We start from the raw sequence: 25,203 nt of genomic DNA on the forward strand, positions 1-25,203 counted from the left end.
CACAAAAACTGCATCCTATTTTAGGCCAGCCTGACCATTTTCCAGCTGAGGGCTAGAGGCAGAAGCCATCATGGGGGCTTAAGTCAGCTGGTGCTTTTTCAAGCTGACATCCACTTGAGTCCTCTCCAGACCGGAGCCTTTGCGGTGTAGAATAGGACAGAGGAGGCTTAGTTATTTCCAAGTGCAGGGTTTCCCTGCGGTAGGAAGGAAGGAAGGAGAAGCTTGCTGGCATCTCTGTATGGCCAGAAGGTTGCGGAGAGGCCGGACTGTAGCTCCAGCACTGACCTGTACAGATTCCCCTCTTGCCGAGGGTCTCCGGGCAGCTCTGCCCTCCCTCCTGTGCCCTCCCTGCCGGTGCTGCCGCTGTTTCCCAGCCCCTGGGGTTTCCTGTGCTGCCGAGCAGCTGCCTGGAGCGCCCGGGTGTGCTCAGGAAACGTTGGATGAAAGCAAGATACGCTGACCGCTGGGGCCCCTTCCCTCCACCCCCAGGCCCCGAAGAGCCGTTGCCACTGCTCTCCTCGCCCTCGTGTTGGAGGTGACGGATCGGCGCTGCAGAAGGCGATGGAAAGAGACAAGTAACACATCGCTGGGTGCCTTGAATTTCCCATCCTTGGAGACCCAGGGTTGTGCATCCCACCATCAAGAGGTTTAAACGCTGCAGAGACCCTCCCAGGAGGGACAAACATCCGCGTAGCAACCTCCTCTCCGGTGTAAGGCTGCGCTGCCGCTCCATGGGGCAGGGCCAGGGACGAGGTGCTGCGCTGGGAGGGACGGCTGGGGAGCGAAGGCTGCTGCCTACCTGGCTGGAAAGGTCACACAGCAGCCGTTGTTTCGGTGCTGGCAGGAACATCACTCTCCTGAACATCCCTGCAGCCTGAGAGGCAGCTCGTGTCAGCCTGCCCTTCGGGCAGCACTGGGAATTCATCAGCAGTCATCGCTGGTGGCAGAAATGAGGATGAGAAGCTTCGGCGAGCGATTGCGCTCAGATGGTGGCTTGCTCCAGGCTCTGCTCCAGAAGCCCAAGCGTTGTGCTCTGCTTTACAGGCACGTTTCCCAGGGCTCGGCTGCGGACCACGGCAGTCACAGCACCTGAGCTGGTTGAACTGGAGATGAGAGCCTGTTGCAAACCGCTTGGCATTGGTGAGAGCTTGGATTTGCAGCTGCTCGGCTGTAACTCGAAGCACTGCAGCTCTCCTGCAGAACTGGAAATGTCAGTCTCTGGCTGGGAGCACTGGTGTCCCCCTCCTGCCGGGCCAGCCGGCACAGGGCTAGCAGTTCCAGCACGCTCCCGCTGAGCATCTCCGCACACAGCCAGGACAGAGACAAGCCTCTAGTTGTTAGCTGGAGCCAACGTGGCAATGGAAACAGATCCGGGCACCGGGGCAGCAAGAGCTGCCTTCCTAGTGGGACAAAGTTAGCCACCCTTAATCAGATCTGCAGGCACCTTCCCCTCCCCAAAGAGCAGCGAAGCAGATGTACGGCCCTGTCCCTCTGTCCCCAGCAGTGTGACCAGTGGTCCTGAGCCCCCCATGGGAAGGCAAGTTGAGGCATGTGTAGCCCACACAGCACAATGTTTGAAAAGACCCCGATTTGCCTACACGTAGGTGCTGTGGCACTAAGCTGGGAGGGCGTTTCACTCTTGTGAAACAGGGAGGGACATAAATGCAGTGGTGGATCCCAGCAGAGGAACACTTGTTGTCCAGTTCTCTTAATAAAAGTGTCCGATCTCTCCCCTCTGCAAGAATAAGCATCCACTCAGTGTCCTGTTGCTCTAAGATTGTTTAATATTAAAGTCACGGAGAGGGGTAGGGTTAATACCAGCTAAAACTATCATTAAACACAGCCAGATTATTTTTCTCCCATTCAAAGAATAACACGAACTGTAACAGATCATCCCTCCTCAGTCTGTCTGCAACCTGCAAGCACCTCCACACCAGCAGCAATTCACTGCATGCCAGTTGTACTATTGCACATCACCCTAGAAGTCCCTGGAGGTGCAGCTCCGGACACAGGATCCCGCTTTGATTTCCAGACTGAACACGCTCACTAGAAGATGCGTTTAAGGCTCAGTTCTCCCCAGCAGCAGAGACTCTCGGGAAGCAGAGCGGGGGTTTTCGAGTGGGAGAAGGCGAGGTTTTGCAGTTGCTTCAGTACAGAGAGGAGGTGGCTGAGCTGTAAGGAAACGCTGTTCTCGTTTGCACTTCAAATCATTTCTTCTAGGAGGTACTCTTGCCTCCAGGCTGGTTCCCTCATCCCTCTCCACGGCCCCTGCCGGCCATCAGCGGGCCATGGCAAAGCCGATGCGGTTGTTGCGCCGGTCAAATTTGGTGTAGTAGTGTCCGATGAAGCTGGCACCCAGGATCCAGAGGGGACCAGCCGGAGGTGGGATGTCCAGCCCCGAGAAAGCCACCACGCAGATGTCCTCCCCGTACTGGGATTGCTGCAAAGAGGAGGAGACCCACACGGTGATGGAGGTGCCAGGAGGGAGATACCTACTCCAGTGTGCCCGAGGAAGGGCTGTGATCCCCAGCAATGGCCTCGATGTTCCTTCCTCCAGGAAGGAGGATCCCTGCCTGTCTCTGCTCTTTTCTGTTAACCCCAAATCTCCCCGAAACCACCCAAGGAAGCAGCGACACGTTGGTCTGGCTCATCTGGACACCTCTGCCGAACAGGAGGGTTTGGGGAAGAATAAGAAGCATCACTCTGGGGCTCATCTCAGCTGCTTTAGGGGACCCAAGGAGGGTGCAGGATGCTGCAGAAGAGCTGCACCCCGAGATGCACTGCTCTTCCCAGCAGATACACCCAGCCTGGGGAGAGCCGCCCTCCCGCCCCGCACGGAGGGATGCAGCTTACCCGGAGGACATAGGCTGAGCCGCTGAGCGTGTATGCCTTCCCGCCCAGGTGGAAGGAGATGTTGGGCAGCTGAGGGACTCGGTCGCAGTCCACCACATACTGTGGGAGAAGGAGGCAGCGCTGATCTCATTTGCTGGGGCAGGGATGGGCTGGGATACAGGCAGCCGAAGGGGGCAGGTGGCAGGGACATGGAGTGGGACGGGGGGGGTTTGCTCACCTCTCCTTCAGCCATTTCTGCTGCCCCGATGGCTTTCATCAGCACGGAGATGGGGCCGGCTGGGCCGGTGATGTAGGATGCTCCTGTGTCGATGGCCACGGAACAGCCTTCCTTGCAGAACAGGATTTCAGCCCCTATGGACACCCTGGTGTGGGAGGGGAGAGGGGTGACCCTGAGTCTCCCACGGTGACCACAGCTCAGCTCCCAGGGCCATGCGTGCCCACGCGTGAGTGTGCCACGTCTTTGTCCAGGGAACGCTGGCCAGGCAGAGCATGTGCTTCTCCCAGTGCCTCCAGAGAACAGACTCTCCAGGGGCACTGGGAACCCTCCCTTCAAGCCTCTCGAATGTGAAAGCTAATCTTCATTATGTGTGGTTTGGGTTTTTTTAAATGAAACAAAGCCGAATTGTTTCAGTGCCTTACACTCCTGCAGGGCTAAAGGGGGTTAAACTCTTCCACTGCAGCTTCCAAGTTGAATCAGCCCATGGTGCCACCCCCTCTGCATTCCCCGGCTCCCGGCTCCTTGCTGAGCATGGAGATGTAACTCCGTGCTGGAGGAACCAACCCCGCTCCCCTCCAGAGGGGAAAGCATCCACCAGTGACACCGAGTGAACACATGTCTCCGTGGACCACCTTCCCCAGCACCCAGCAAGCTTTTCCGAGGCCCACCCTTGCACACCCAGGCAGGTTTGCAGGATGCGGCCCGGTGCTGTGCAGAAGCACTCCCTGGCCTCACCCCTTCATGCTGATCTGCCAGTAGCCGCTCTTGCTGACGTTCAGGTAGTGGAAGTCACCAGTGTAGTAGGCTGGGTCACTGCCTCCGAGGATTATTTCCCCCCCGGGTTTCAGAAGAGCATTCCTAGGGTGCAAAACACAGTGGAGTGATTCCCCCTTGGCTGCCGTCCCTAAAAAAACGGCGAGAAGGGACCAGCCCCGGCCGTAAGGCTCTGCTGACCCGGTTAGCAGCAGCAGAGAGCAAGTTGGAGCAGAAGAAACCCCAAGTTAGTTCAGAGGGGTGCGAGAGCCCGCAGGAGAGGAGGTGCCGCATGCTGAGGTCTCCGAGCAGGTTGGTGCTGGCTCCTGTGCAGGGCAGGCATGTGGGCAGAGCCCAGTGCGGGGCTGCTGGTGTGGGAGCTCCTACGGACCAGTGCCTGGCTGCCAGCACTGGGCAGGGCTCGCCTGGGGCTGGTAGCACGAGCGGGGTCTGCTGCCCGGCCCCGGGGTGCACGGGTGACTGTTAGTGGGTGCTGCCTTGAGAGCGCTCGTGCTTTTTGTCTTCTTACTTCGAAGCTCTGCAAAGAGAGAGATGCTCCATAAGCCTGTGGTCCGAGGGCAGATGTGTCCCCGGGGTGCCAAGGGGAACTAAGCAGCACCCAGACGAGGCTGCAGTTGCAGCCAGCATCATTAGGCTTTGTTCGTTATTGATGGATCCACCTTTAGTTGAGGTAAAGAGTTACCATGCCTGCTTTAAGCATGTGGTTTTGGGTCTGTTTGTCACTGCGCATTGCCAGGGTGCTGTACCTGGGGCCAGTGGGGAGTGCTGGGGAGGGGAGGGCAGCATTCCTGCTCTGCCAGGACAGGCTCTCAAGCTGCTTCTGTGGGTTTTGGTGCTGCTGGGAGGAGGGATGCTGGGGCACAACAGTTTGGGGCAAGAAATTAAAGGAGGTTTGGCTGCTGGTGCAGGTTTTTCTTCAATAGATTTTTTTGGTTTTTTAATTTTGCCTGTAGATGAAACACTACATCCACTCCCAGCTGTGATTGCTCCAGCTCCACTGGCAGAGCTAGTGACTTTGTGCAATCCGACAGTGACAAACGAGCAGGGAGCAGCCACTCCCAGCCTCAGCACTCCCTGCCCAGATAAGCATCCACCTGGCTCTGCCTCTTGTGCTGCCTCATTCCACCCCAGCTCCTCCAGGCATCCTCCACATGCCCGTGCCCTCCACCCCACCCCAGGTCCTACAGCCCCAGCCACGGATCTTTCCCAATCCTGAGACGCAAACCCAGTACTGCCGTGGTTGCAATACCCATGCCCTGCAAACCAAACACCTCCCCAGCCCCGAAGCCTGGTCCCTACAAGACCCACCGGCTGTAGTAGACGGAAAACACGTCCTCCTTGAGGATCTGCTGGGAGAGGATCCGGTCGAAGACGGGAGTGATGCCATCGATGGCCTGGCTGGGGTAGCCCATCCCCAGCACCCCATCAAACCTGGCAAAGATGAAGGGGAAGGCAGGCAGCGCCGTTGCCTCGGCAAACACCTGGATGATGGGGATGTCTGACACCTGGGGAAGGGCACAAGTGTCCTTGCAGGGAGCTGGGGGGCTAAATCCTCCCAAATCCCCCCTACTTTTGGGTGACTGGGGATGCTCATATAGGGGAGCAGAGCCACACACACATGGGCATCTCCTTGCTCAGCCAGCAGCTCCAGGTCTGCAAATTCAGGGCACGCACTCACCATAACGATGTCCTGGCTGAGGAAGCCTTTGACGCTCCCTGTCCCGTAGCGGATAGCAAAGCCCGTGCCGTTGGCTATGTACGTCCGTGACTTGGAGGAGTCGTAGCGGCTGTGGGAAACTGGGGAGAAGGAGAAGGTGCATCAAAGGAAGCAAGGAAGGCAGCGATGGCAGGACCAGCTGGGTGTCTCTGTTCCCCCAGCCTCCGTGGGATGACGAACCCACCCTGCCCCAGTGCCAGGGGATGGGACAGCAACAAACAGACCCCCCCTGTCCAAAGGTAAATCCACCCCAGTCTGCTTTGAGCAGCCCTCGAGATGGAGGGACTTGCCCACGTCCGCTGAGCTGAAGCTGGAGCTGAGGCTGGAGGGGGTCAGCCCTGACCCCAGGTCCGGCCGTGCCCCCGTACTCACCGCAGGCGCTGTAGAGGGGGGAGCACTTGTAGGACGGCACCCACAGGTTGGCCGAGCCCGTGTCGAAGACCACCTTGAAGGTCTGTGCGGGGGTACCGATGCTGATCTCGCCGAAATACTGGGTCTGGAAGAGGAATAGCATGGGGAGCATCACTGGGGGCACAGCTCAGACAGGAGAAGGGGCTCACGCAGACCCGACAGCAAATGCACCGTGGGGTGCAGCGGGTGCGACTTGCGGGGTCGTGTTGGGGTGACAAACCCCCCCCGCAGGGAGACACTCACGTCCAGGTAGTTTGTGAGGAGAGTGGGAGCAGTCCCATTTCTGGGACCGACCACGCCGCTGCGGCTGCTCTGCTTGAGCTCAGGGAAGATGTCCGACACCTTCACTCCCATCTCCTGCAGCGTCTGGCGGATGGAGGGCATCCTCCGCAGCGCGATCCTGCCGGGACGGGGAGAGGGGGCGAAGGCAGGGCTGGGGGGGCCGGGGGAGCACCCACAAGAAGACCACCCACCCCCCCCCTCCCACCCCAGCACTCCTGCTTTTGGGAAATCCAGCCGGGTGGCTCTAGATGGCAGCAGCTCCCCGCAGCACCCCGCGCCGTGGGGCTGCCAGCTGGGCTCCGGTGGGTCCCTCTCCCACGGCACCACCAGACCCACACCGGCCCTGGGGAGCGTGGGGAGGATGCAGCAGGGGGGATGCACCGCAGCCCACCCAGGACAGGGATCCCACGGGGGCTGGCTGCTGGAGGAGGTATCTACCGACACCAGGCAGCCACTCATGGGCTGAGCTCAGCCCCACGCTCGGCTCGTTTGTTGGCAAGCGAAGGGCTTCGTTTTGGCCTCCTCGGTTTTTTGGGAGACAGGGGTGCTGCTGACCATGCGGTGCTCAAGGGGGGGAGAGGAAGAGGAGCAAGGAAGAGCAGGTGCGCTAGCGCAGAACAGAAAAGGAGGAGGAAGGGGGTTTCTCAGCGTGGCTGCGGCAGGTACCGCAGGAGGAGAGTCCTTCGGTCCTCAGCACCAACCCAAGCACCCAAAACCAAGGGGAGACAGCAAGACCCACAACGTTGTGGGCCACCTGCAACACGCACGCCTGCTACCTCTGCAAAGCCTGGGCTGGCGAGGGGAAGAAGCTGGCACCCCAGGTGACGGCCAAGACCACCAGATACTGCTGCACCCTCCTGCTGTGTCCTGTCGGCATCTCGCTCTCCCAGGGCAGCCGCCTCCTTTGCCAGCAGCTTCGTTGCGTCCCTAAGGGGAGGATGCTTTTATAGCCTGGGTTTCTGCATCCGTGTGGGTTTCTCCTCCCCGCTGGCCGGGGGAGGGCTGGGGATCCCACAGGCGGCACTGTGGGCAGGTGGCTGGACGCTGGCCGTGACAGTCCCTGCGGAGGGTGGCATGGCCAGGAGAGCCCCGTGCCCAGCGGCAGGTGGGCACAGCTGACAAGCGTGGCTGGCAAGGGGAGGTGTGAATAGCTGGGAGCCACAAACCCACGCTCCTTGCGGTTAATAGCATTGCTGCTTGTCAGCAGCCGGCCATCACTAACACGATGTGTGTAGGGCATGGGCCAAATGCTTGCTGGTGTCAGTCAGGAGAGCTGGTGGGTAATGCTGATGCCGGTGGTGGTGGCTCAGGTCTAGATGGCAGTCTGGCCAAGGAGACGTCCCGGAGCTCTGTGCTAGAAAGGAATGGCGTTTTCCCCAAAGGCCCAGGGCCAGGAACAGCAAAGGGCGCTCAGTTACAGCCCCTTCGGCCACGCAGACCCCAACCGCAAACTCGCCAGAACCCACTGCCCTTATGGTGGCTGCTCTGAGCACAGTGAGGGGGAAGACACCAGCCCCCCCCGCCCAGCTCCATTACACTGGTGAGGGAGCAGAGCCCAGGGCAGAGAACGGCTAAACTCATTGCAGTTGCTGCATATGATACAAGACCAAGGTATGAGCATCCACAGCCTGGCCAGGCACACTGCAGCGAGGAGGAGCAGTCTGTTCTCTGCCTTGTACAAGCAGGGTGCAGAGGAGCCCAGCGTGGCTCTGGATGCCTAAGCTGCTGTGCCCACTCTGCCCTGTGTTTTGGAAGGGGGATGCTGCTCAAAAACCCCAGCGTGGGCTGCAGAGGACTCCCTTGCATAAGGTGCGTCGCTGGTCCCCAGCTCACACACGGCTGTGTTTCCCCAAGCAGTGCCCAGCCCAGGGCGGTGGGTGCCGGATCAGGCCCCGTGGCTCCAAGCCCAGGTCTTGAGCTCAGGGAACCTCGGTGGGAAATGACTGCAAAAGCAATAAAAATATTCTTGGAAGAACCTGATGACACAATTGCCCCTGCCTCGAAACCCCCAGCTATGCAACCACGCAGGCGTGCTCCTGTTGCAGATGGGCTTTGTTTAGGGCACTGCTGTCACCCTTGTCCAGGGGACACCGGTGCTGGGGGGGGGGAATGGAAAGAAGGACACCCCCAGAAGCTACAGACAACTTCTCCCCAAGACTGGGGCTTTAAAGCCTCCTTTCCCTGGGGGATTTTGGCTGCAGTGTTTGGAGGCAGGGGAAGGCTGACCTCAGCAGGCACTGAGGCTCTGCCCCGTGGGTCGCAGCCCCGCTCCCCCCGGCCCTGACGTCTTTTCCCACGCCAAGCCCTGGTGCTGCGTCACTCGGGGGAGCCTCATGCCCCGGCACAGGTTGCAGTGAGATGCAGAGGTCAGGAGGCAGCAGCCCAGCCCGAGAGTCACAGTGATGCGAGAGAGAGCTTGGCGGGCAGCCACCGGACATAAATCCCCTTCCCGGGCATCCCGCAGGCTCTGCCTGCTTTGCAGAGCCCCGTTCCCCAAAGGAGAGACCAGGGCTGTGGAGTGACTTCAAAGGAAAGGGGCCACGTCAGCCGGGGGAAGGTGGTCCCAGGGTGCGGGGCCGTGGGGCTCTGGTGTTTCCAGCTCCCCTTTGACCCATGGCCAAGAGGAGGCACGTCTGCAGGAGCCCTGAGGAGCATTGGATGCTCTGGGCATGGCTTTCCCCTAGGAAGGAGAGATGCACTCATCTCCCGTGGGGCAGCTGGAGCGGCATGTAGGTGGGAACGCTGAAGGGCTGCAGGTACCGGGGGAAAGAAAGCAGCAGCTTGCTCTGGACCCAGAGGAAGACAGCCCTTCCCTGCCAAGGGCATGACACCACAGCCCCCTTGGAAGGGAAACCAAGGCATAAACAACTTACCCAAACCCATCAGAGAACCAAGGGCTGTAGCCTTGCAGTGGCTGGTGACGTGCCTCGCTGGCAGCACCAGGGCTCAAGGATGCCCCTCGGCGCAGGGCACCTTCCCCCGTGCCAGGAAAATCCCCACCAGGCTTTTTCCAGTCACGTCCGCCAGCAGCGAGCAGGGATGAGCAGCTGGTGCATGGGAGCAGCGATGGAAAGACCTGACGCGGGGCTTAAAATAAGCTGCAAAGGGTGCATTTGTGCACAGGGTTATAGGAGCCAGAGGAGGGGGAAGGAGCACTGCTCCGCTGGCTCGAAGGGCTGGAGCAGGAGCCCGAGGGCCAGGCTCTGCAGGTCAGCATGGGAAGGATGACCACATGGATATCAGCCAGCTCTGGGACCACACTGATTTTCTCCCCAGCCCTTCAGAAGACCCAGACCTGCAGGGAAGATTCTTCACTCTTCCCACGCAGCCTCAAAGCATCAAGCAGTTCTAACCAAAGCATCACTTAACCTGAATTTGCAAGGACTGAAGGTAACAGGCCATCAGGCAAGGCTGCAATCTCCCTGCTTGATTCGTGTACTGCTGTGGGAAACCTGCTGCAGTTTGCTGCAAAGGGCTGGGGTTTCCTGCAATTACGTATCCTATAAAGAGCAGCTCATCTGGAAATAACAGGGGAATGCTCTTAAGTTATTTCCCTGCCTGCTTTCAAGGAGTCAAAGGATTGAGCTAAGAGTGAATTCAAGGAAAATACTTTCCAGAGAGAAACAAATGCTTTCCTGCAAGATAAATGCATTCCTCTAGCATTTGGGCTGAACAAGCATATTTCTTAAAATAAAATTTGAAAGATTAAGTATTTCCCTCTCTAAATGGAATCATTAGGAAGTTTTAGTTAGTAGCCTTTTTTCTTGAGGGATCTTTTAAAAGAGTAATAAAGGTAGATGCTTTTCTGTCCTTCCCACACATTTTACACACTTTTCTAGTCCATGAGTTTGTTGCTAGTAAAAACGGATGAGGCTTGTGAGGATCCTTGTTCCGGATGACCAAAAAGCTCAAGCATAAAAGCAACTTTTGGGAAGGACTTGGAGGAGGCTCTGGATGGCACCAACACCGGGGGAATTCGGTCATTGACGTCAGCAGACCCAGGGCTTCACCCAAAGTGTTTGCTTAAAACCAAAACTGCTCTGGCAGGGCACATTGAAATAGCAATTTACTGAACCAGAAGGAAAACATTCCCCTGCAATAAGCTTTGGAAATGCAGGCTGGGGAGAGCCGCTCCAGCTTACTGCTGCCTGCTCCATCCCAGAGGCAGCTCACAGCCATTCCCTGGGTCACTTTGGAGCCTGATGGGAAGCATCCCTCACTGCCACTCAGGGATGATGCTCCATCCTGGCTCGATTTTCCCAGCAGGGTGAAGTGACAGCACCTTACAGCACCTGGGGCACATGCCCTGCTCATCCATGCTTGCTGCCACAGGGACAGGGGCATTAAACAGTGGGAATCACTTTATCCTGAACATGATGTCTCTAGGACCGTTCCTCTTTCTTCTGGTGAAGGCCTAAAGATGAAGCTTGACCAAGAAAAGTTGCTTTACAGCCCAAGTGTGAGTTTTCAGCTGGGGCGAAGCAAAGACAGGAATCACAAATAGGCATTAGGGAGGCTGCAGCCCTCCCTTAGCTGCCCAATCTCCAAGTCCGTGCTTCCTCTCCCATCCCTCCTCCACAAGCAGCTGCTCAGCTCTTGCTCTGCTCCAAACCCCTCCACTTTATCATCAAAGCCGGCCCTGATAGCAGCAGAACTGGACCCACCTTTGCCTTCGTCCTGCCCACAGCCAAGCGGGTGCCAGGAAATTGCTAGCTCTTTTTTGCCTTCTCGAGAGCCTTCTGCTATAATCTGCACTCAACATAAAGGCCCCCCCTCCAAACCAGCAGCAAGGGAGCAGCTTCCCCTGAGCCAGACCTCCCAGGGATACAAAGCAACCCAGCTTTAGGGGGGCTGCCCTGATTTATACCCGCTGGGGAGCTCATCCTCTGTAACCCAGGGCTCAGCCTGCCTGCTGGGGCTGGGTTCTGGGTGCCCAAATGAGTTACCCCACATCAGCTGAGCAGTCAGAGCAGTTCCCAGCTCTGCTCTCATCTGGTGCAAACCCACTGCAAACCTGGGCACCGGTGCAGTACCTGCTAAGTGCCAACAGGCACAGCCACCAGCTCAATCAGGCTGTGCTTCAATCAAGAGGGAACAGGTTTAACTCAAACTCATTAATTAATTCTTGCAAGTTAAGAAGGGTATCTGCACAGGGACCAGCTTTGATGTGATTGCCTTGGTTTAATTAAACTCCTGCTTGCACCCAGCTTCCCAAGTGCTCATAGAAACCTGGCTCACATCCATTTAGCTTGTGTCTCTGATCGCGCAGATCCGCTGACTTATCCAACCAGTTCTCTGGCAGTACTGGCTGCGCTCCTGGGGAGAGGAGTTCCTGCAACCCGAACAAAAGAGCTCCTTTAAAATCATCTGATGTTAAGCTAGGACACCTCTGTGCTGTCCTGCCTGCCATGAAGGTCTCCCTGTGAGCAGCCGACCCCTCGCGCTGGGGCATGCTCATCCCCCAGAGCATCCAGCAGCGCAGGTCCTGCCTCGAGCAGGGTTTAAAAGCACCTGATGTACCTGGGCCTGAACAGTTCTTGAGGCCAAATCAGCTGCAGAGAGGAGACAGAGGGGACGTGGTGGGTGATGTGATGGGACCCCCAGCAGCTGTCCCTGCAGAAACAGGCTGGAAAGCAGCAGCTTCCCATCGCCCTCCCAGAAAGCGTGCTGGGGCTGTGAGGATGTGTGGCAGATGAAAAGGTGCTTTGAATACCAGTGAATGGGGCTGGATCCCTCTCTGGGGTGTAAGCCGTGGATCTCAGCGAGCTCCCCCGGAGCGGTGCAGACATCCGAGTCATGGGTAGGCAGCCAGTCCCTCTGGCACCTTTGCTGGCATTGGAGTGGGCGTCAGGTGCTGGAGATGTTCCCCTGGCTCAAACCCCGGCAGAGCTGTCCTGGTGCCCACCACCGCCGTAGCTCCCACCAGCTCCATCCCACCAGGCAGCAGCCAGCGGGTCCAGCTCTGCTCTGTCCCGGCCTCATCCCACAGGAAACAGGTCTATGGGAAATGCGAGTCCTGGCCCATAATGCTCAGAGATATCAGCACTGTAACTCTGGGGATTTGCTCCAGCCCCCCGTCCCACCCCAGCATCTCTCAATTAATTAATAACCCCAGATGTCATTTGCTTTTTCATGGTTGCTGAATTTGAACAGGGTAATTTACTCTCCTCCGATCAGGTCATGAAATGTTAATGTGGTTTAATGGGTGTTTTCCTAACCTCCCCTGCCCTCTCCCGCGGCTCCCCGGGCTCTGCTCTCCGCAGGCCACATCCCCGCGGGACGCGTGGGAAGGCAGTGCCACGGCCACTGCCTGCGAGCCAGGGCTGCCCGAGCTGGCTGGGGCTCATGGCCAGGGCAACTGAAGGCCACGGTGACCAGAAGGTCCCTGTGCCATCTCCAGCCATGGCCATGGGAAGGTCCCTCTGCCACCTCCAGCCATGGCCATCGTGCCTCTTGGTGACACTAAGAAGTACCAGAGCTGGAGCGAGCCCTGAGCCACAGGAAAGGAGCACAGTCTGAGTTCGGTCTCAGACGCACTTTTTAATTAAATCTTTCAACAGGGGAGGACAAAAAGAATAAAATAACGCTAATTCCAGAAGCCTGTCTGGCACAGCGTTTGGTCCCCGGAGCCTCGCTCGGGAGATGCTCGCGGGAGCCCCATGGGGCAGCGAGGCACCATCCCTGCAGCGGGGGTGGCTCCGGCCGGCGCCGAGGGTCCCGGGGCTGAGAAAGGTGGCGGCTCACCATGGGAGAGCCGGACCCAGGGCTCGCTCACGCCATCCTGTCTCCAGCGATGCAGCCCGTCTCGCAGGTCACACCATGGAGCTGCTGTCTCCCACCTTCTGCAAGAGCTGCAACAGGGACAGATCCTGATTAGCAGGAAAATCCTCCACTGCATCCTCGGGGGGCTGCGGAGAGACCACGGCGACCTTCCCCGCCTGGTCCCAACCACAGCGATCGGGATTGATATCATCCAAGGACTGCAAACCCCAAGGGTCACATCAGCCCGTGCGAACCGTACCCAGCGCCCTGCTCACCTTGCTCAGCAGAGGGATGTTTGCCAGCGAACCCAAAAACCCAAAAGCCACTGGGAAAAAACTCCTGTATCAAACCAAAAGTTTCTGTTAAGCCCTGTGCCAGGATTTTGCCAGGTTGGGAGCAGCGGGGGCTCTGCCCGGGGCTGCAGGGCACAAGGATCAGCCAGCTCCCACTCTCCGGCTCGAGGCACCCATGCCGTGCCGGGAGAGCCAGGAGCCGTGGGTCGGACCTGAAGAGGGTGATGAAGCCGTAAGCCTCCAGCAGCATGCCCAGGAGAGGCCACCGCATGAGGACGATGAGGACCCCCCCCATGAAGAAGCTGGTGCCCTTCAGCTTTGGCCATTGGAAGAAGAAAGTGAAGGTCCTCCTGAAGCCGATGATGAAGACCAAGCCGGAGAGGAAGAGGATCTGGGAGGATGAATGAGAGTGGGTCAGAGAAGCCCTGCCCAGACGGACCCTTTGCTCCATCCTGGGCATCAGAGGCTGTTGCAGGGAGACCCAGCCCCAGCGTACTCACGTTCCCAAAGGCCAAGAGCACTGAGTCAAAATACAAGAGCATCCCAAAAAGGACGAAGAAGAGGCCGAAGCCAACCAGTCCAACGCCGATCCCTGCAAAGGATGGGAGGAGGGCTGAGATGGGGGCTTGGGCTCACAGCTCAGGTCCCACCTTGGGCTGCAGTTGTTCTCCTTGGCACCTCCCTGGCCTGTTCCCTCCCAGAAATATGCTTTGGCTTAGTCTCCAAAGCTTAGAAACAACCTTTCCACCTGCCCAAGCCCTGGGGAGACTGTCAGGTACCCCAGCAACTCTTCTGGGCTGCCAGATAAAGAATAAACCACAAAGAAAAAAATAAACAGGAAGGTCGTCTCCAGGATTTTTCTGAACACTGGCATGAACGGTGTCGGTGCAGGCAGCCGGTGGGAGCATCCCAGCAGGGCTCCCACCGTGTCCCCCCTGCCCCAGCACGGGGCTTGCCATTGCACCCTCTCCCTTCCCTGACGACCCCAGTTAGCAGCCTCCAACCCTGACTCGGGTGCTGCGGAGCATCCCCACGGCACGCCCCGGTCCCACAGGGATGGGCATCGCTGCCGGGACGCGGCCACCCCACATCTGCCCGCCCGCTTACGCTGGCAGTCGGTCAGAGGCACCATCTTGCCGGCGGCAGGGCTGGGCGAGGGTAGCCCTGCTTCCACATGCCTCCCCAGCAGTGACCCTTGGAAAGGCCTTTAGTCCCCACGTCATCCTGCAAATCATTAACGGCCTGGCAGCGCCTGCTCCGCGGCGGCAGCACCTCCTTCGCGGGGGACGTGGTGACCGAGCATCGTTGCAGGGTGACATATAGAGGGACTGGTGGCTGCGGGTCCCTGCCTGGTCCTGCTTTCCCTGCCCCAGCCTGCATGTCCTACCCGGGAAGGGATGGCTTGGAGGAATCCCCAAAATAGGGGGATGCACGCGGCTGCGGTGTGCCTTGGGGTGTCTTGAGCGGTATTTGGGGCACCGCGAGCCCCGCGTGGTGCTGGATGCTGCACGCAGTGGTCCCCGCAGCATCGTCACCAGTGCATCGTGTGGGGCAGGGACGGTCCCTGCTCGCAGCCAGGCTGCCCCGTGGGAGAGGGGAACTCTGGCAAGCCCTGGCCCCCGGGGTTTGCTGCCCAGTTCAGGGCCAATGGCTCAGCCAGACTTGCTCCCTGTGGCCAGTACGGGGTCCCTGTGTGGCACGTGCCACCCCACGGAGACCTCTCCATCTATGTCCCGCAGGCACCAGCTCCACACATTTACAAACCAGCTGCTTTTATTCCTCGGCTTTATACAAACTTGCCAAGTACAAATGCTTTTTTTTTTATTCCTCCAAGAGAGCTGGCTATTGAGCAGCTACAGCTAAAATAAGCCCCACTGGGAAAATGACCCCCCCAAAACAGGGAGGAGGAGGAGAAAGTGCTACCAGCCCTGGAGCAAGCTACGGGCAAGGTGAGAGCCTTCCTTGCTGGTTGAGATGCTGTAGCCATTCACCCACCGTCTCTTCAGTCTAATATTAAAATTGTTATCTGAGTCACCTCTAGACAAAAGACACTGACACCTTATTGTTTCTTAGATACTTTTATTTCTCTAACACTAGCAAAAAAACCCAGAAAACAAATGTCTCCCTTCCCACCCTCCCCAGTGCATAAATAGATTTCCTCCCAATGCAAATCCTTTCTCGGTTACAAGTCACTGGTATATGAAGTGTTATGAAAAATAATAACCAAAATAAAATTAAGAATTAAGGTTGTTTTTTTTTTTTAAAAAAAAACAAAATAACGACCACCAGGTTCCACAATACGGCAGCCGTGGGGTCCCTGTGCACCAGGCTGTACTCACGCCTCGGGGAAGGCTCAGACTTGGCCACCACAGCACAGCTGAGCCGGAGTTCACTGGCGGCTCCGGGCACACCAGGGGCAGGAGCGCTGGGATGCTCCTCATCCTCTCTGGTCCCCAGAGATGGGAGGAATTGCTGCCTATGGGTCTGCGTGCCCCCTCGGCTCCCCGCCAGGCAACACAGCCTCTGCATGGGCCACAGCCGTGCACCGCGGTCCCCGGCACGTCCCCGGCGGTGTCCCCACAGCCGGTGTAAGTGGGGTCTGCCCCGGTTACATGAGCTGGGGAGCCCGCCCTGGCTGCCACGCCGCTGCACTCAGGAAAATAAACGTATCATCTCTTAAAACTTACAGTCTCTTTATATTTTATTTTAAATAAATTTGCTTTTAATAAAAGCAGAAAAAATATATATATTTTAAATAGGTTTTTTTCTTTTTTTTTTTTTCTGATAAATTGGCAAAGAATCTGCTTTTGTAACTCATTGGCAGGGCTGGTGCCAACAACCCTGCAGAGAGAGAGCTTAGCACAAAACAGTACCTCCCACAAAAGAAGAGAAAAACAAATATAGATATATATTATAAATGTATAATTTCCATAAAACATATATTAAGGCATGTAATAGCAAAATAAAGGGCCAGCTTTATGAGCTAAGAGGGCTGCAGGAGGCTCGGGAGCGGAGCGGGACTTGGGGCTCCTGGGATCCTACCAGTATTGCTAAGATGGGGTGCGCGGGGGGCGATGGGGACGCAGAGGGGGGAGTGCGGGGCAGGGGTCCTGGTGGGTGTCAGGATCAGGCCAGTAGGGAAATAGCTGCAGGATGGACGGTACCTAGCTCCTCACTCCATCCGCCTTGCCTGCCCCAGCCCCGTCGGGGCAGCCCTGCCAACCGCACAACCTCGTGTGGGATTCCACTTTTCCAGGCAGAACCAGCTTTTTTTCTCCCTCCAGAAAGCTAAAGAAAAGGGTAAACTTGCTACAGGAAAACCAAACAAACCGAAGGGTCTGGAGTGCAATGGCAAGGTCTTGGGGCGAGATGCGGTGCCAGATTTTCAGAGGGGCTGAGACAAGAGGCGACGGCGGGATGGGGGACAGCCGGGGTGCTGCTCCCCGTGCTGAGGACGAGCCCCAGAGCTGCCGCCTGGCCTCAAGCCCCTTCCCCTTCTCGTCACCGTCCCCATCCACCGCAGAGGGATCCCAGCCAAGCCCGCAGCTTCGCCGTCCCACCTCGCTCCCCAGCTCCCCGCACCGCTCCTCTGCTCCCGTCCAACGTCCCCGTCCTCGCCCAGACCTCCTGCTCCGTGCCAGCGGCGCACCGGTGTCCCAGGCAGCCCTTGTACCACCCTGACCCCCCAGCACAGCACTCCTCTGGGCACCCCTGTGTCATCCCCCCCCCCCCAGTCCCACCTCCATCCATCCTATCCCCAACACAGCTCCTTCTTGCTCCTGCTGAGCCACCAGCGCCAGCAGCGATGAGACAGGGCAGGCTCTGCCAGAGACTACCCCCAGCCAGACGGATGCTAAAAGCAGCTTCAGGGCACAGGGAGGGGAAGAGGTACCCGAGGAGCAGAGATGGAGCATCCAGGTCCAGTGTAAGGTGGAAGCACCATCCAAGGTGGGTACTGGCCGGTCTCCACCCAGAAGAGCCCCTTCGCAGACCTTTGGGAGACCAACGCATCAGCATGGGGAGCCCAGGGAGTCCTACGCTCCCCCAGGGTTGTCCCGGTAGGGAGACGGCTGCTGTGCCGGCGGCCGCTGCTGCAGATGCCCCTGCCCGGCCGTCCACACAAGCCTGACACCCAGGACACCACGGATCTGTCCCCGTGCCAGCCGGCAGCCTGGGGGGCTCCTTGGGGACCACGCTCCAGCGGACAACCTCCCAGCACCCACACGTCTCCTCCGGGATGGGGCAGAGCAGCTGGTGCTGTCGGCGACGCATCTCCCTGCTGGGCCGTGCCGGGTGGTCTCGCCGTCGGTGGGAGGGAAGGGGGTCCAGGAGAACCAAAAACGATGGCGAGAGGTTCGGTGTCATGTCAGGGCGCTAAAACGTGGCCCCGTGGAACTTGATGTTGCCGGCAGCAGCCAGGGCTTGAGCTGGAGGGAGAGGAGAGCGGGGCTGAGCTATGCGTGGGGTGGCTGGCGATGGGGCAGCCCCTGTGCCCACCCCACAGACCCCTCTCCTGCCTTGCTCGGAGCAAAACCTAGCACAGATTTGGCTCCATGCCCCCGGCTCCCTGGGGGGGACTTTCCAACCGAGCAGGGGGATGCCGCATCCCCCCGGTCTGCAGCCACCAATACAGACGTGCCAGGGCAGGCGTCCTCCAGAGCCTGGCCCCGAGATTACCCCCACCTTTTGCTCCCTGCGTGGGCCCCCCCTGCCCACAGCAGCCTGCTGAGCCCTCCCTGCCCACGCTGTGGCCCCTGGCTGACCCAGCCCGGGGGGGGGCTTCGCCTTGGAGGACACTTGCGCTTGGTCCATGGGAGTAGACGGGGCTGACGTGGCTCAGGAGATGTTAGCTGGAGCAAGCAGCGATGGACGGACGCCAGGCACAGAAGAGGCACCCCCCGCCCGGCCCCCCGGGATGGAGAGAGGATGGGATGAAGTACGAGAGAAGAGGTGCTTACTTCATGGCTCAGACACGCATAAAATGGCTGTTGTCGGCGACCCGGGATGTTTCAGACGAGAGGGGGTTGGTCGGTGGAGTCGGGGAGGCTGGGGAGGTGGGAGGGCTTGGGGTAGCGCATTGAGCTGGAAACAAGAAATGGGAGAAGGGAGTGAAGAACACAAGCTGCCGGCAGCGGCGAGGGGAAGGAGGCGACCCAGCGAGAGGTTAGCGGAGGGGAGGAAACGGAGAGGAAGGAAGGGGGGAAGCAAGCGCGGTCACGACAAACAGCCACAGCGGTGCCTGGCCGCGATGCGCACACGTGAGCTCCCCGCAGGGCTCCCCATGGACAAGGCACGGCGTGCCACCACGCTCGCTCGGGCACGGCGTGCTACCGCGTGCCGCAGCTCCCATCCTGCAGCCTCGCGAACGTTTCCGAGAAGGTGCTGAAACCTGTGCCTGGCCGAAGTGGCTGTTCCATCGACGACGCTCAGCGCTGCCGCAGGGCAAGGCAGCCCCAGGCACCGCAGGCAGGACCCCGGCAGCTGCGGGCATCCCCAGGCTGGTTCTCCCACTGCACAGGGATGCCCTACCCCAGGAGCGATGCAGCCTGCTCTTCTACCCATATTGGCCCCTTGTTCTTGCTGCCTGTCCAGCCCGTAAGCCAGTACTGCACCCAACCTGCCCGCTCGGTGCGTAATGCTACCTGCGGTCTGCTCTCCCGCGGGGCTGGGGGGCTCCGACCCTCCGTGTCCCCCTCCCCGTGCCTTACCCGAGAGCATGCGGCCCCGGCGGGAAGCCTCGGCAGCCAGCGCACACGAGATCTCTATCCTCTTCTCCTGCTCCTGAAGCTGGGTCTCAGGGTCCTGGGGGGTGTCCACCTCCCCCTCGCCCAGGGGGATGACATTCTGCAGGCTGCGCAGAGCACCCGGCATCAGCACCCATGCCCAGCCTCAACGGGACAGACCCTGCAGGGATGGCCGGGGAAGGGGTGCAGGCGGGTGGTGGGCTGCACCCCGGGATGGCCAGCGTGGGCACGGGCACAGCAGCCTCACCTGGATTTGGCAATGAGGGTCTTGATCCTTTCCACCTTCTTCTGCTTCTCCTTCATCTCCTCGGGGCTGAGTGGCGTGTCGGGCTCCAGTTCGATGTACCGCTCAGGGATGAGGACTTTGTCCGGCGTGGAGAGCTGGGCACAGTGGCAAGGGCTGAGCTGAGCATCAGTGCCGGGGACCCGTCCCCACTCCAGCACCCACCTGCCCCACTCACCCCCAGCTCCCAGCACCCGCCTGGGCAAGGGCAGCCCCTGACTGGGCACAGCCAGTGTCTCCAGGATCCTGACTGATGCAGGAGGATGGATTGACCCCCCCACCCCGGTGCAGTTGCGGAGATAAGGATGCCCCGTGCCCAGGCTGCCAGCTCCCCCAGGACAGCCCGTCCTCACCTCCTTGTTGATGTCCACGTCGTAGTGCTGCGGCTCCAGCTCCATCTTGCGCAGCCGGGCAATCTCCTCCTGGGGCGTCTCGTAGACCTTGCCGGGGTCATCGGAGCGCAGCGCTGCCTCCAGGTCGGAGATGTCCACCTCATGGATGCTGCGGTGCCGGCGCACCTGCGAGGGACCCCAGCCCTGCTGAGCCCCCCCGGGATGGCACACTGTCCCCTTCCACAGCCCCCAGTGTCCCTTCTGCTCCATCAGGGACTTCAGGCACTCTGCAAAGCAAAGGCCGGTTTGCCCCAGCCCCACGGCCGGTGCAGGGACTCACCACCTTGTAGGAGGTGGGTGCCTTCGTGCCGGGGGTGTCAGGCTGCTGGCTGCCGGGGAGCTGCAGGCTGCGCCGCTTCTCCTTCATCGAGCCACTCTGGTGGCGCTTCATGCGGTCGATCTGCTCCTCCACACTCATCTTCACCTTCGTCTCGTTGGCGAACACGGCGCTCTTTGGTCTCTCCTGGGGAGAGCCCAGCCCCAGGGTCACGCACCCCTGCCTGCAGCAGGGTCCGGCCCTGTCTGCCTGTAGCTGCATCCCTCTGCAACGGGCTGTTGCGTTCAGCCTGTTCCCAGGGTGCGGGGAAGGCACCGAAATAGCCCAAAGGGTCCCGAGGAGCTGGATGCTAAGATGTGGAGCCATGCAGCAACGGGCTCCCCTACCTGCTGCCCCAGCCCTGCAGGCTGCAATACAGCCCCCCCAACTTTGCTAGCCCAGCCCCACCACCCCAGCCCCAAAACACGAGCCCTACCCGGGAGCTGAGCCCGTTGGCCATGCCGCCGGCGCTCCTCCTTGGCACACCGACCGTGGGCACCACCTCCTCCTCCGCCGGAGACTTGGTCCTGGGGGGGACGATGCCCACTGCGGAGCAAACCGAAACACCAGGCTGAACCCCCCCTGGGGAACAAGGGCAGGGTCCCAGCAAGATGCTGGGTGCCCCTGGCAGGCACAGGGTGCCCGCTGGAGTGGGACCCGCCGGCCCCAGTGCCGTACCCTTGTTGAGAGCTGCTTGCTTTTCTGCCTCTGGCTCCTGCCGGCTCTGCAGGAGCCCCTCGGCTGGGGGCCCGGGGGCGGCCGGTCGCTGCACCTCTTTTTTGCTCTGCTCGAATCTCGGCTTGGGCTGTGGGGGAAAGCAGGTCCCCGGTGAGACCCCGTCCCGCCTGGGGGTCATGCTCTGCCTGGGGACAGACCCGCTGCTCTCTGCAGCCCGTGGGGTGACATACAGCCTCTGGACACACTCCCGGGAGCGGACAGACAAACAGACACTAGCCAGGCGGTACCAGCGCACCCCAAACATGTGGGGAGAGGGGCTGGCAGGGCTCTGCAGCTCTTGCCCCGGCCCGTCGGGGTCGAGCACTGATTGCTGTCCCCATAGCACAGGCTCCTGCATGGGAAAAGCTTCCCGCAGGGGTGACGATCCTGTCACCGCTCGGAGGTGGCACCCGGGAGCCCCAGGACGGGACACCCTGGCTCTGTGCTGAGCTCCAGCAAGATCCCGTGCCCGTGGGAGGGGACGGGGTCCCACTGGGACAGAAGTCAGGGCAGACACTGTGCAGCAGCAGAGAGCGAGCAAAGGGCCATTTTCGGGGTCCTGCCCTTCCTGCACCCACTGGGCACAGCCTGCCCAGGGCCCGGGCACCGCTGCAGTGGTGTTGGTACAATGGAGGGGTTCGGCAATAAGCTGAGGAGCCCAACGTGCCCCCCCTCAACTGCCCTGTGCTCTTCATGGAGATCGTGCATCCCAGCACCTCTTACACCCCGTGGATCAGGACTGTGCTACCCTGCAGCTGCACGGCTGCTGGAGATGCCACTTGGGCTCACGCTGGGGTCCGTAACCATTCCCAACCCAGCACGGCCGCTGCTTTGCCGGGCCAGGCCCCACGTGCACGCATCCTGACCCCCAGGCTGCAAGGACGCTTGTGTCTCCTGGTGTCCAAACCTGGCCCCTTCCCCCAGCGGGAGCACAGCCACGGCATTACCAGGAATTCCCAAATCTGGGTTTTCCCTGGGTGGGCAGGAGTTGGGGGGGGGGGGTCACCCCCATCGGCAGAGCTTGCCAGTACTGCATGGTGGGGAGCGGTGCCACGGAAGGACAGCGAGAGAGGCGAGGGCAGAGGAAAGCAGAGGGGCTGATACCGGGGGCTGCAGCAGCTTCGGGGGCTGCAGCAATTTCGGGGGCTGCCGAGGAGCCAGTCCCTGTCCTGAGCGAGCACAGTGGGTGCTATGCGTGGGTGCAGGGGACCTGGAGGGGACAGGAGGGCCACGGTGAGGCTGCTGTGGGGACATTGCCCAGGCTGCAGGTAGCAGCCACATGCTGCTGTCCCCTAGCCAAGTGCCACCTCCCCGCAGAGGGTGGGCAGAGGGTGGGCAGCCCCATCGCCTGCCTCGTCCCAGCCCCTGCCAGCTGATGTCTCGGGGAGGAAGAGGACGGAGCTGCTGCTGCAGGGCTGCTCTGGAGAGGTTTCGGTACCTGTCCCCTCTTCGCCTCGCCGCCTTGCTGCCAGGAAGGGGAGGTGGGGTACGGCCAGAGGCGGCTCTCACCGGGGAGCGGAGGAACGGTCGGAGGAGACTCCAGGGGTACGTAGGACTTGGGGAGGGGAGGTCGAGGCGGGCCTGGTTCCTGGGGTGGAGAGGAGCATGAGGCGTGAGAGCAGAGACACTGAGAGCCAGGAAGGAAGACAGAGTTAGAAAAAGACTGAGACAACACACGGTGGAAGAGTCGAGCCAAGGAAGGGAGGAAGGAGAGCAGCCGGCCGCCGCTCCTCAGGGTTCCGTGGTCTCCGTGTCCCCATGCAGAGGGGGACAGTGCTTCCCACCTCTTGTGCTGCCCTCGCCGCTGCACGTCCCCAGGGCAGCGAGGCCAGGCAGGATTCGGGGGCTGCCCAAGCGAGGGGTTCCCGAGCTTGGGGCTGGCAGCCCCCAGCAGACATTGGCATCACCTCTGCACAGCCAGGTGGGGTTGGGGAGCCCCCAAATGTCACCCTAAACTTCATGTGGATGAAGGCGAGACCAGTACTGCTGGACCGCAAGCAAGGGCAGCGAGAGGGGACTGTGGTGGCAGCAGGAGCTGGTCCTGAAGCCAAAGGCTGGAGCTGAGCGATTCTCAGCCTTCAGGGCTGCTTGATGCAGGAGCCCAAAGGCTGCAAAGCCCAGCTGCAGCCCCTGCAAGGACCATGGACCCAGATGCCACCAGGGGATACCACAGCCCACGCACGTGGCCAAAACGGTGCCCCCAGGCAGAGCCACAGGGAAACGCAGCCGTGCTCTGCGCCTGGTGCCCACCCGTCCCCCGAGAGCAAGGGCTCGGGTCAGCCTGCAAGCCAGGCTGGTGACCCGATGGTGGCAAAGGGCTCCCTAGGGACCCCTGGGCTCACTCACCTCGCCGGGTCCTGGCTTGGTGGGTGAGCCCTGGGAGCCGGAGACGAGGGAGAAGGGGCTGAGGGGGCTGGTGAGGCTGGCCGAGCTCAGGGGGCTGGCGGGGCTGTTGGAGCTGTACGTCCCCGACGGGCCAATGGCCACTGTGGAGAAAAGCAGAAATAAGTGCGTGCACCGGGGCCTCCATCTCCCTGAGCGAGTGCTGCCGTCTGCGTCGCGGCAGCGCAGGCGCTGGGGATGCCCCAAGCCGCGGCACGCCAGGGTTTGTGCTGTGCAAGGGCAGGGACGGACCCTGCTCACCTCTGTGCTTGGCAGTGTCCGTGCCACGGGACGGGTTGTTCTTCCTCAGCCCCTCCATCACGTCCTGGATCCGCCAGATCTCCTTCTGGATCTGGCGGTTGAGCATTTCGTTCTGGAGGGGAGAAAAGGCAGCGGTCAGAGCGGCTCCCACCGCTGTCAGCCCTGCTGCACCCCGGCCCCGAGCCGAGCCGTGGGACCTGTGGGCGTTGAGCCGAGGCAGACACAGCCCGGGGGGGGTCTGAGCCATCACACCCATGACTCGTCTCCTGCCAGGAGCCATCACTCCGCTCCCCCGGGCACCCGCCGTGGGCTGGGGGGAGCTGACGGAGCCCCAGCAGCACGGGGAGCACTGGGCTGCAGCTCTCGATGGCATCCAGGTGCCCACCGTTCCCCAGTCCCTCTGCCCTTGCGTGGAGGGCTGAGCGTGGAGCAGCCACTTGCAAACTGGCTCCTTGGGGGGGAGCAGAGGGCTGAAGGAACCAGGGGGTTTCCACCTCCACGGGATTAGCGGGGGGACCCCGGGGATGGCGGGGGGACCCTGGGGCCGGCGGGGTTCCACTCACCTGGATGTCCAGGTTCAGCTGCTCCCAGAGGTCGTCGTGCAGGGCGGACACCTCGCTCTCCAGGGTCTCGTACTCGGCGGTGCTATTTGCCAAGGCCTGGGAAGGGGAAAAGTGGGTGGGTTAGGGGGTCTTTGGCAGGTTTCTCCCCCGGCTGGCAGCAGCCCTGGCCAGCACAGCGTGGGAGCACCCGGGAAAGCACGAGGATGCTGCACCCAACACAACCCCCCCTGAGCTGGGGAAGGGGTGGCAGCGGGGGGGGTACAAGCTCTGCTGTGCCCCAGCCAGGCTGTGCCCATGGGAATGCCTGGTGCCGACGGCATGCCGGGCACAGCAGTGCCGGGGAGCCAGAGGCAGAAGCAGGAGCTAAGACAGCTCGGGGCACGTGTGCCAGCTCAGCACCATGAGGGTTAATTTGCTTTGTCCCCACTGAGGGACTTTGGCTTGTCTGGGTCCCCAGCCAGCCGGGGGGATTTCCCTTCTTGTTTTTTTTTTTTTTACAGGAAGGGAGAAAAGAGATCTCGGCGGGTGGGGGAGACAGTCCCACAGCCAGGGACCGAAGCAGAGGGGGAGCCCGTTACCGTGCTGGCCTGTGACAGCTCCACGCGGATATTGATGAGCTGGTTTTGGAGTGATTCCTTCTTGTGCAGCAGCTTCTCCGGGTAGGCAGGCTGGCTCCCAAACATCTCCAGCTCCTGGTGCGTCCCCATCAGCGCGCTCTCCAGGCTCTCCTGGGGGGCACGGGAGGGAAATGCAGCCGTGAGAGCCTGGCTGGTGCAGCAGGTACAGTCCCTCTCCTTAACAGGCCATTAACACGCGGGCAGTCCTGGGACTGTGGCATGGCCAGGGCATCTCCCCCAGCTCAGAAATGCCCCTGCTGAGCTGTCCCTGAGAGAGCAGGACATGTCACTTTGTCACCATGAAGGTGCTGCCTGGGCACGGCCATCGCCGTGCAGCCACGCTCATCCCAGGACGGCTGCTGGAGCTGCCCACCACGTACCTTCTCCGCTCGGAGCTGCTGCACCAGCCTCTCCTGCTCCCGCAGCACCTTGTTCTGCTCACAGAGCTTCCCCAGCAGCTTCTGTCCCCGGGAGGGAAAGAAAAAGGGAGGACGGGATGAGAGCCCAGTGATGGGGCGTGTGGGGTGCACCCGTGCAAACAACTCCTTGCTCAGCTGGGAGAGACGGGATGCAGCCGGGACACGGCCCACGGGGTTGGTTTGGTGGGACAACGCGTGGT

At 60.5% G+C, this 25,203-nt stretch overlaps 3 protein-coding genes across 18 annotated transcripts in view; all 3 read right to left on the bottom strand.

Moving 5' to 3' along the window:
• Nucleotides 1-1,321: 1,321 nt before the first annotated feature.
• REN (renin) lies at nt 1,322-7,131 on the bottom strand. Its single transcript, XM_052815127.1, has 10 exons — nt 7,031-7,131; nt 6,216-6,372; nt 5,934-6,057; nt 5,523-5,641; nt 5,153-5,349; nt 4,353-4,361; nt 3,806-3,928; nt 3,071-3,215; nt 2,854-2,952; nt 1,322-2,440 (listed from the first exon to the last, which is right to left on the bottom strand). Exons 1-10 carry the CDS (start codon nt 7,129-7,131, stop codon nt 2,279-2,281), a joined length of 1,236 nt encoding a protein of 411 aa, XP_052671087.1. The 3' UTR covers nt 1,322-2,278.
• A 5,643-nt stretch (nt 7,132-12,774) lies between these two features.
• On the bottom strand, nt 12,775-14,477 carry GOLT1A (golgi transport 1A). The gene is made up of 5 exons (XM_052815343.1): nt 14,417-14,477; nt 13,810-13,901; nt 13,522-13,700; nt 13,292-13,355; nt 12,775-13,105 (listed from the first exon to the last, which is right to left on the bottom strand). Exons 1-5 carry the CDS (start codon nt 14,439-14,441, stop codon nt 13,067-13,069), a joined length of 399 nt encoding a protein of 132 aa, XP_052671303.1. The 5' UTR covers nt 14,442-14,477; the 3' UTR covers nt 12,775-13,066.
• Nucleotides 14,478-15,556: 1,079 nt separating this feature from the next.
• PLEKHA6 (pleckstrin homology domain containing A6) overlaps nt 15,557-25,203 on the bottom strand; it is a 52,086-nt gene continuing 42,439 nt past the window's right edge. For 14 of the 16 annotated variants that reach the window (XM_052815234.1, XM_052815231.1, XM_052815232.1 and 11 more), the window contains 14 exons: nt 24,965-25,045; nt 24,546-24,695; nt 23,968-24,063; nt 23,405-23,516; nt 23,108-23,247; nt 22,200-22,349; nt 20,723-20,849; nt 20,481-20,590; nt 20,009-20,191; nt 19,690-19,854; nt 19,301-19,434; nt 19,018-19,160; nt 18,268-18,391; nt 15,557-17,736 (listed from right to left, as the gene is read on the bottom strand). In XM_052815234.1, coding sequence (XP_052671194.1) covers nt 18,276-18,391; nt 19,018-19,160; nt 19,301-19,434; nt 19,690-19,854; nt 20,009-20,191; nt 20,481-20,590; nt 20,723-20,849; nt 22,200-22,349; nt 23,108-23,247; nt 23,405-23,516; nt 23,968-24,063; nt 24,546-24,695; nt 24,965-25,045 — 1,707 coding nt within the window. In that variant the 3' untranslated portion in view covers nt 15,557-17,736; nt 18,268-18,275. The remainder of the gene's footprint in view (nt 17,737-18,267; nt 18,392-19,017; nt 19,161-19,300; nt 19,435-19,689; nt 19,855-20,008; nt 20,192-20,480; nt 20,591-20,722; nt 20,850-22,199; nt 22,350-23,107; nt 23,248-23,404; nt 23,517-23,967; nt 24,064-24,545; nt 24,696-24,964; nt 25,046-25,203) is intronic. The other 2 variants (XM_052815241.1, XM_052815235.1) reach the window with 2 other exon arrangements.

Source organism: Harpia harpyja, chromosome 19, assembly GCF_026419915.1.
Source record: "Harpia harpyja isolate bHarHar1 chromosome 19, bHarHar1 primary haplotype, whole genome shotgun sequence".
In the NCBI taxonomy this organism is placed as follows: domain Eukaryota; kingdom Metazoa; phylum Chordata; class Aves; order Accipitriformes; family Accipitridae; genus Harpia; species Harpia harpyja.

What these genes read in the sequence shown, in the direction of transcription:
- REN (XM_052815127.1), bottom strand. Translation starts at nt 7,131, where the DNA reads ATGCCGACAGGACACAGCAGGAGGGTGCAGCAGTATCTGGTGGTCTTG. An exon ending in CAGAAATGGCTGAAGGAGAG is followed by an intron (nt 2,953 to 3,070) that starts GTGAGCAAACCC and finishes CTTCTCCCACAG; the next exon opens with TATGTGGTGGACTGCGACCG. An exon ending in GCTCAGCCTATGTCCTCCGG is followed by an intron (nt 2,441 to 2,853) that starts GTAAGCTGCATC and finishes TCCTCTTTGCAG; the next exon opens with CAATCCCAGTACGGGGAGGA.
- GOLT1A (XM_052815343.1), bottom strand. Translation starts at nt 14,441, where the DNA reads ATGGTGCCTCTGACCGACTGCCAGC. An exon ending in GCCTCTGACCGACTGCCAGC is followed by an intron (nt 13,902 to 14,416) that starts GTAAGCGGGCGG and finishes CATCCTTTGCAG; the next exon opens with GGATCGGCGTTGGACTGGTT. An exon ending in TGCTCTTGGCCTTTGGGAAC is followed by an intron (nt 13,701 to 13,809) that starts GTGAGTACGCTG and finishes TCATCCTCCCAG; the next exon opens with ATCCTCTTCCTCTCCGGCTT.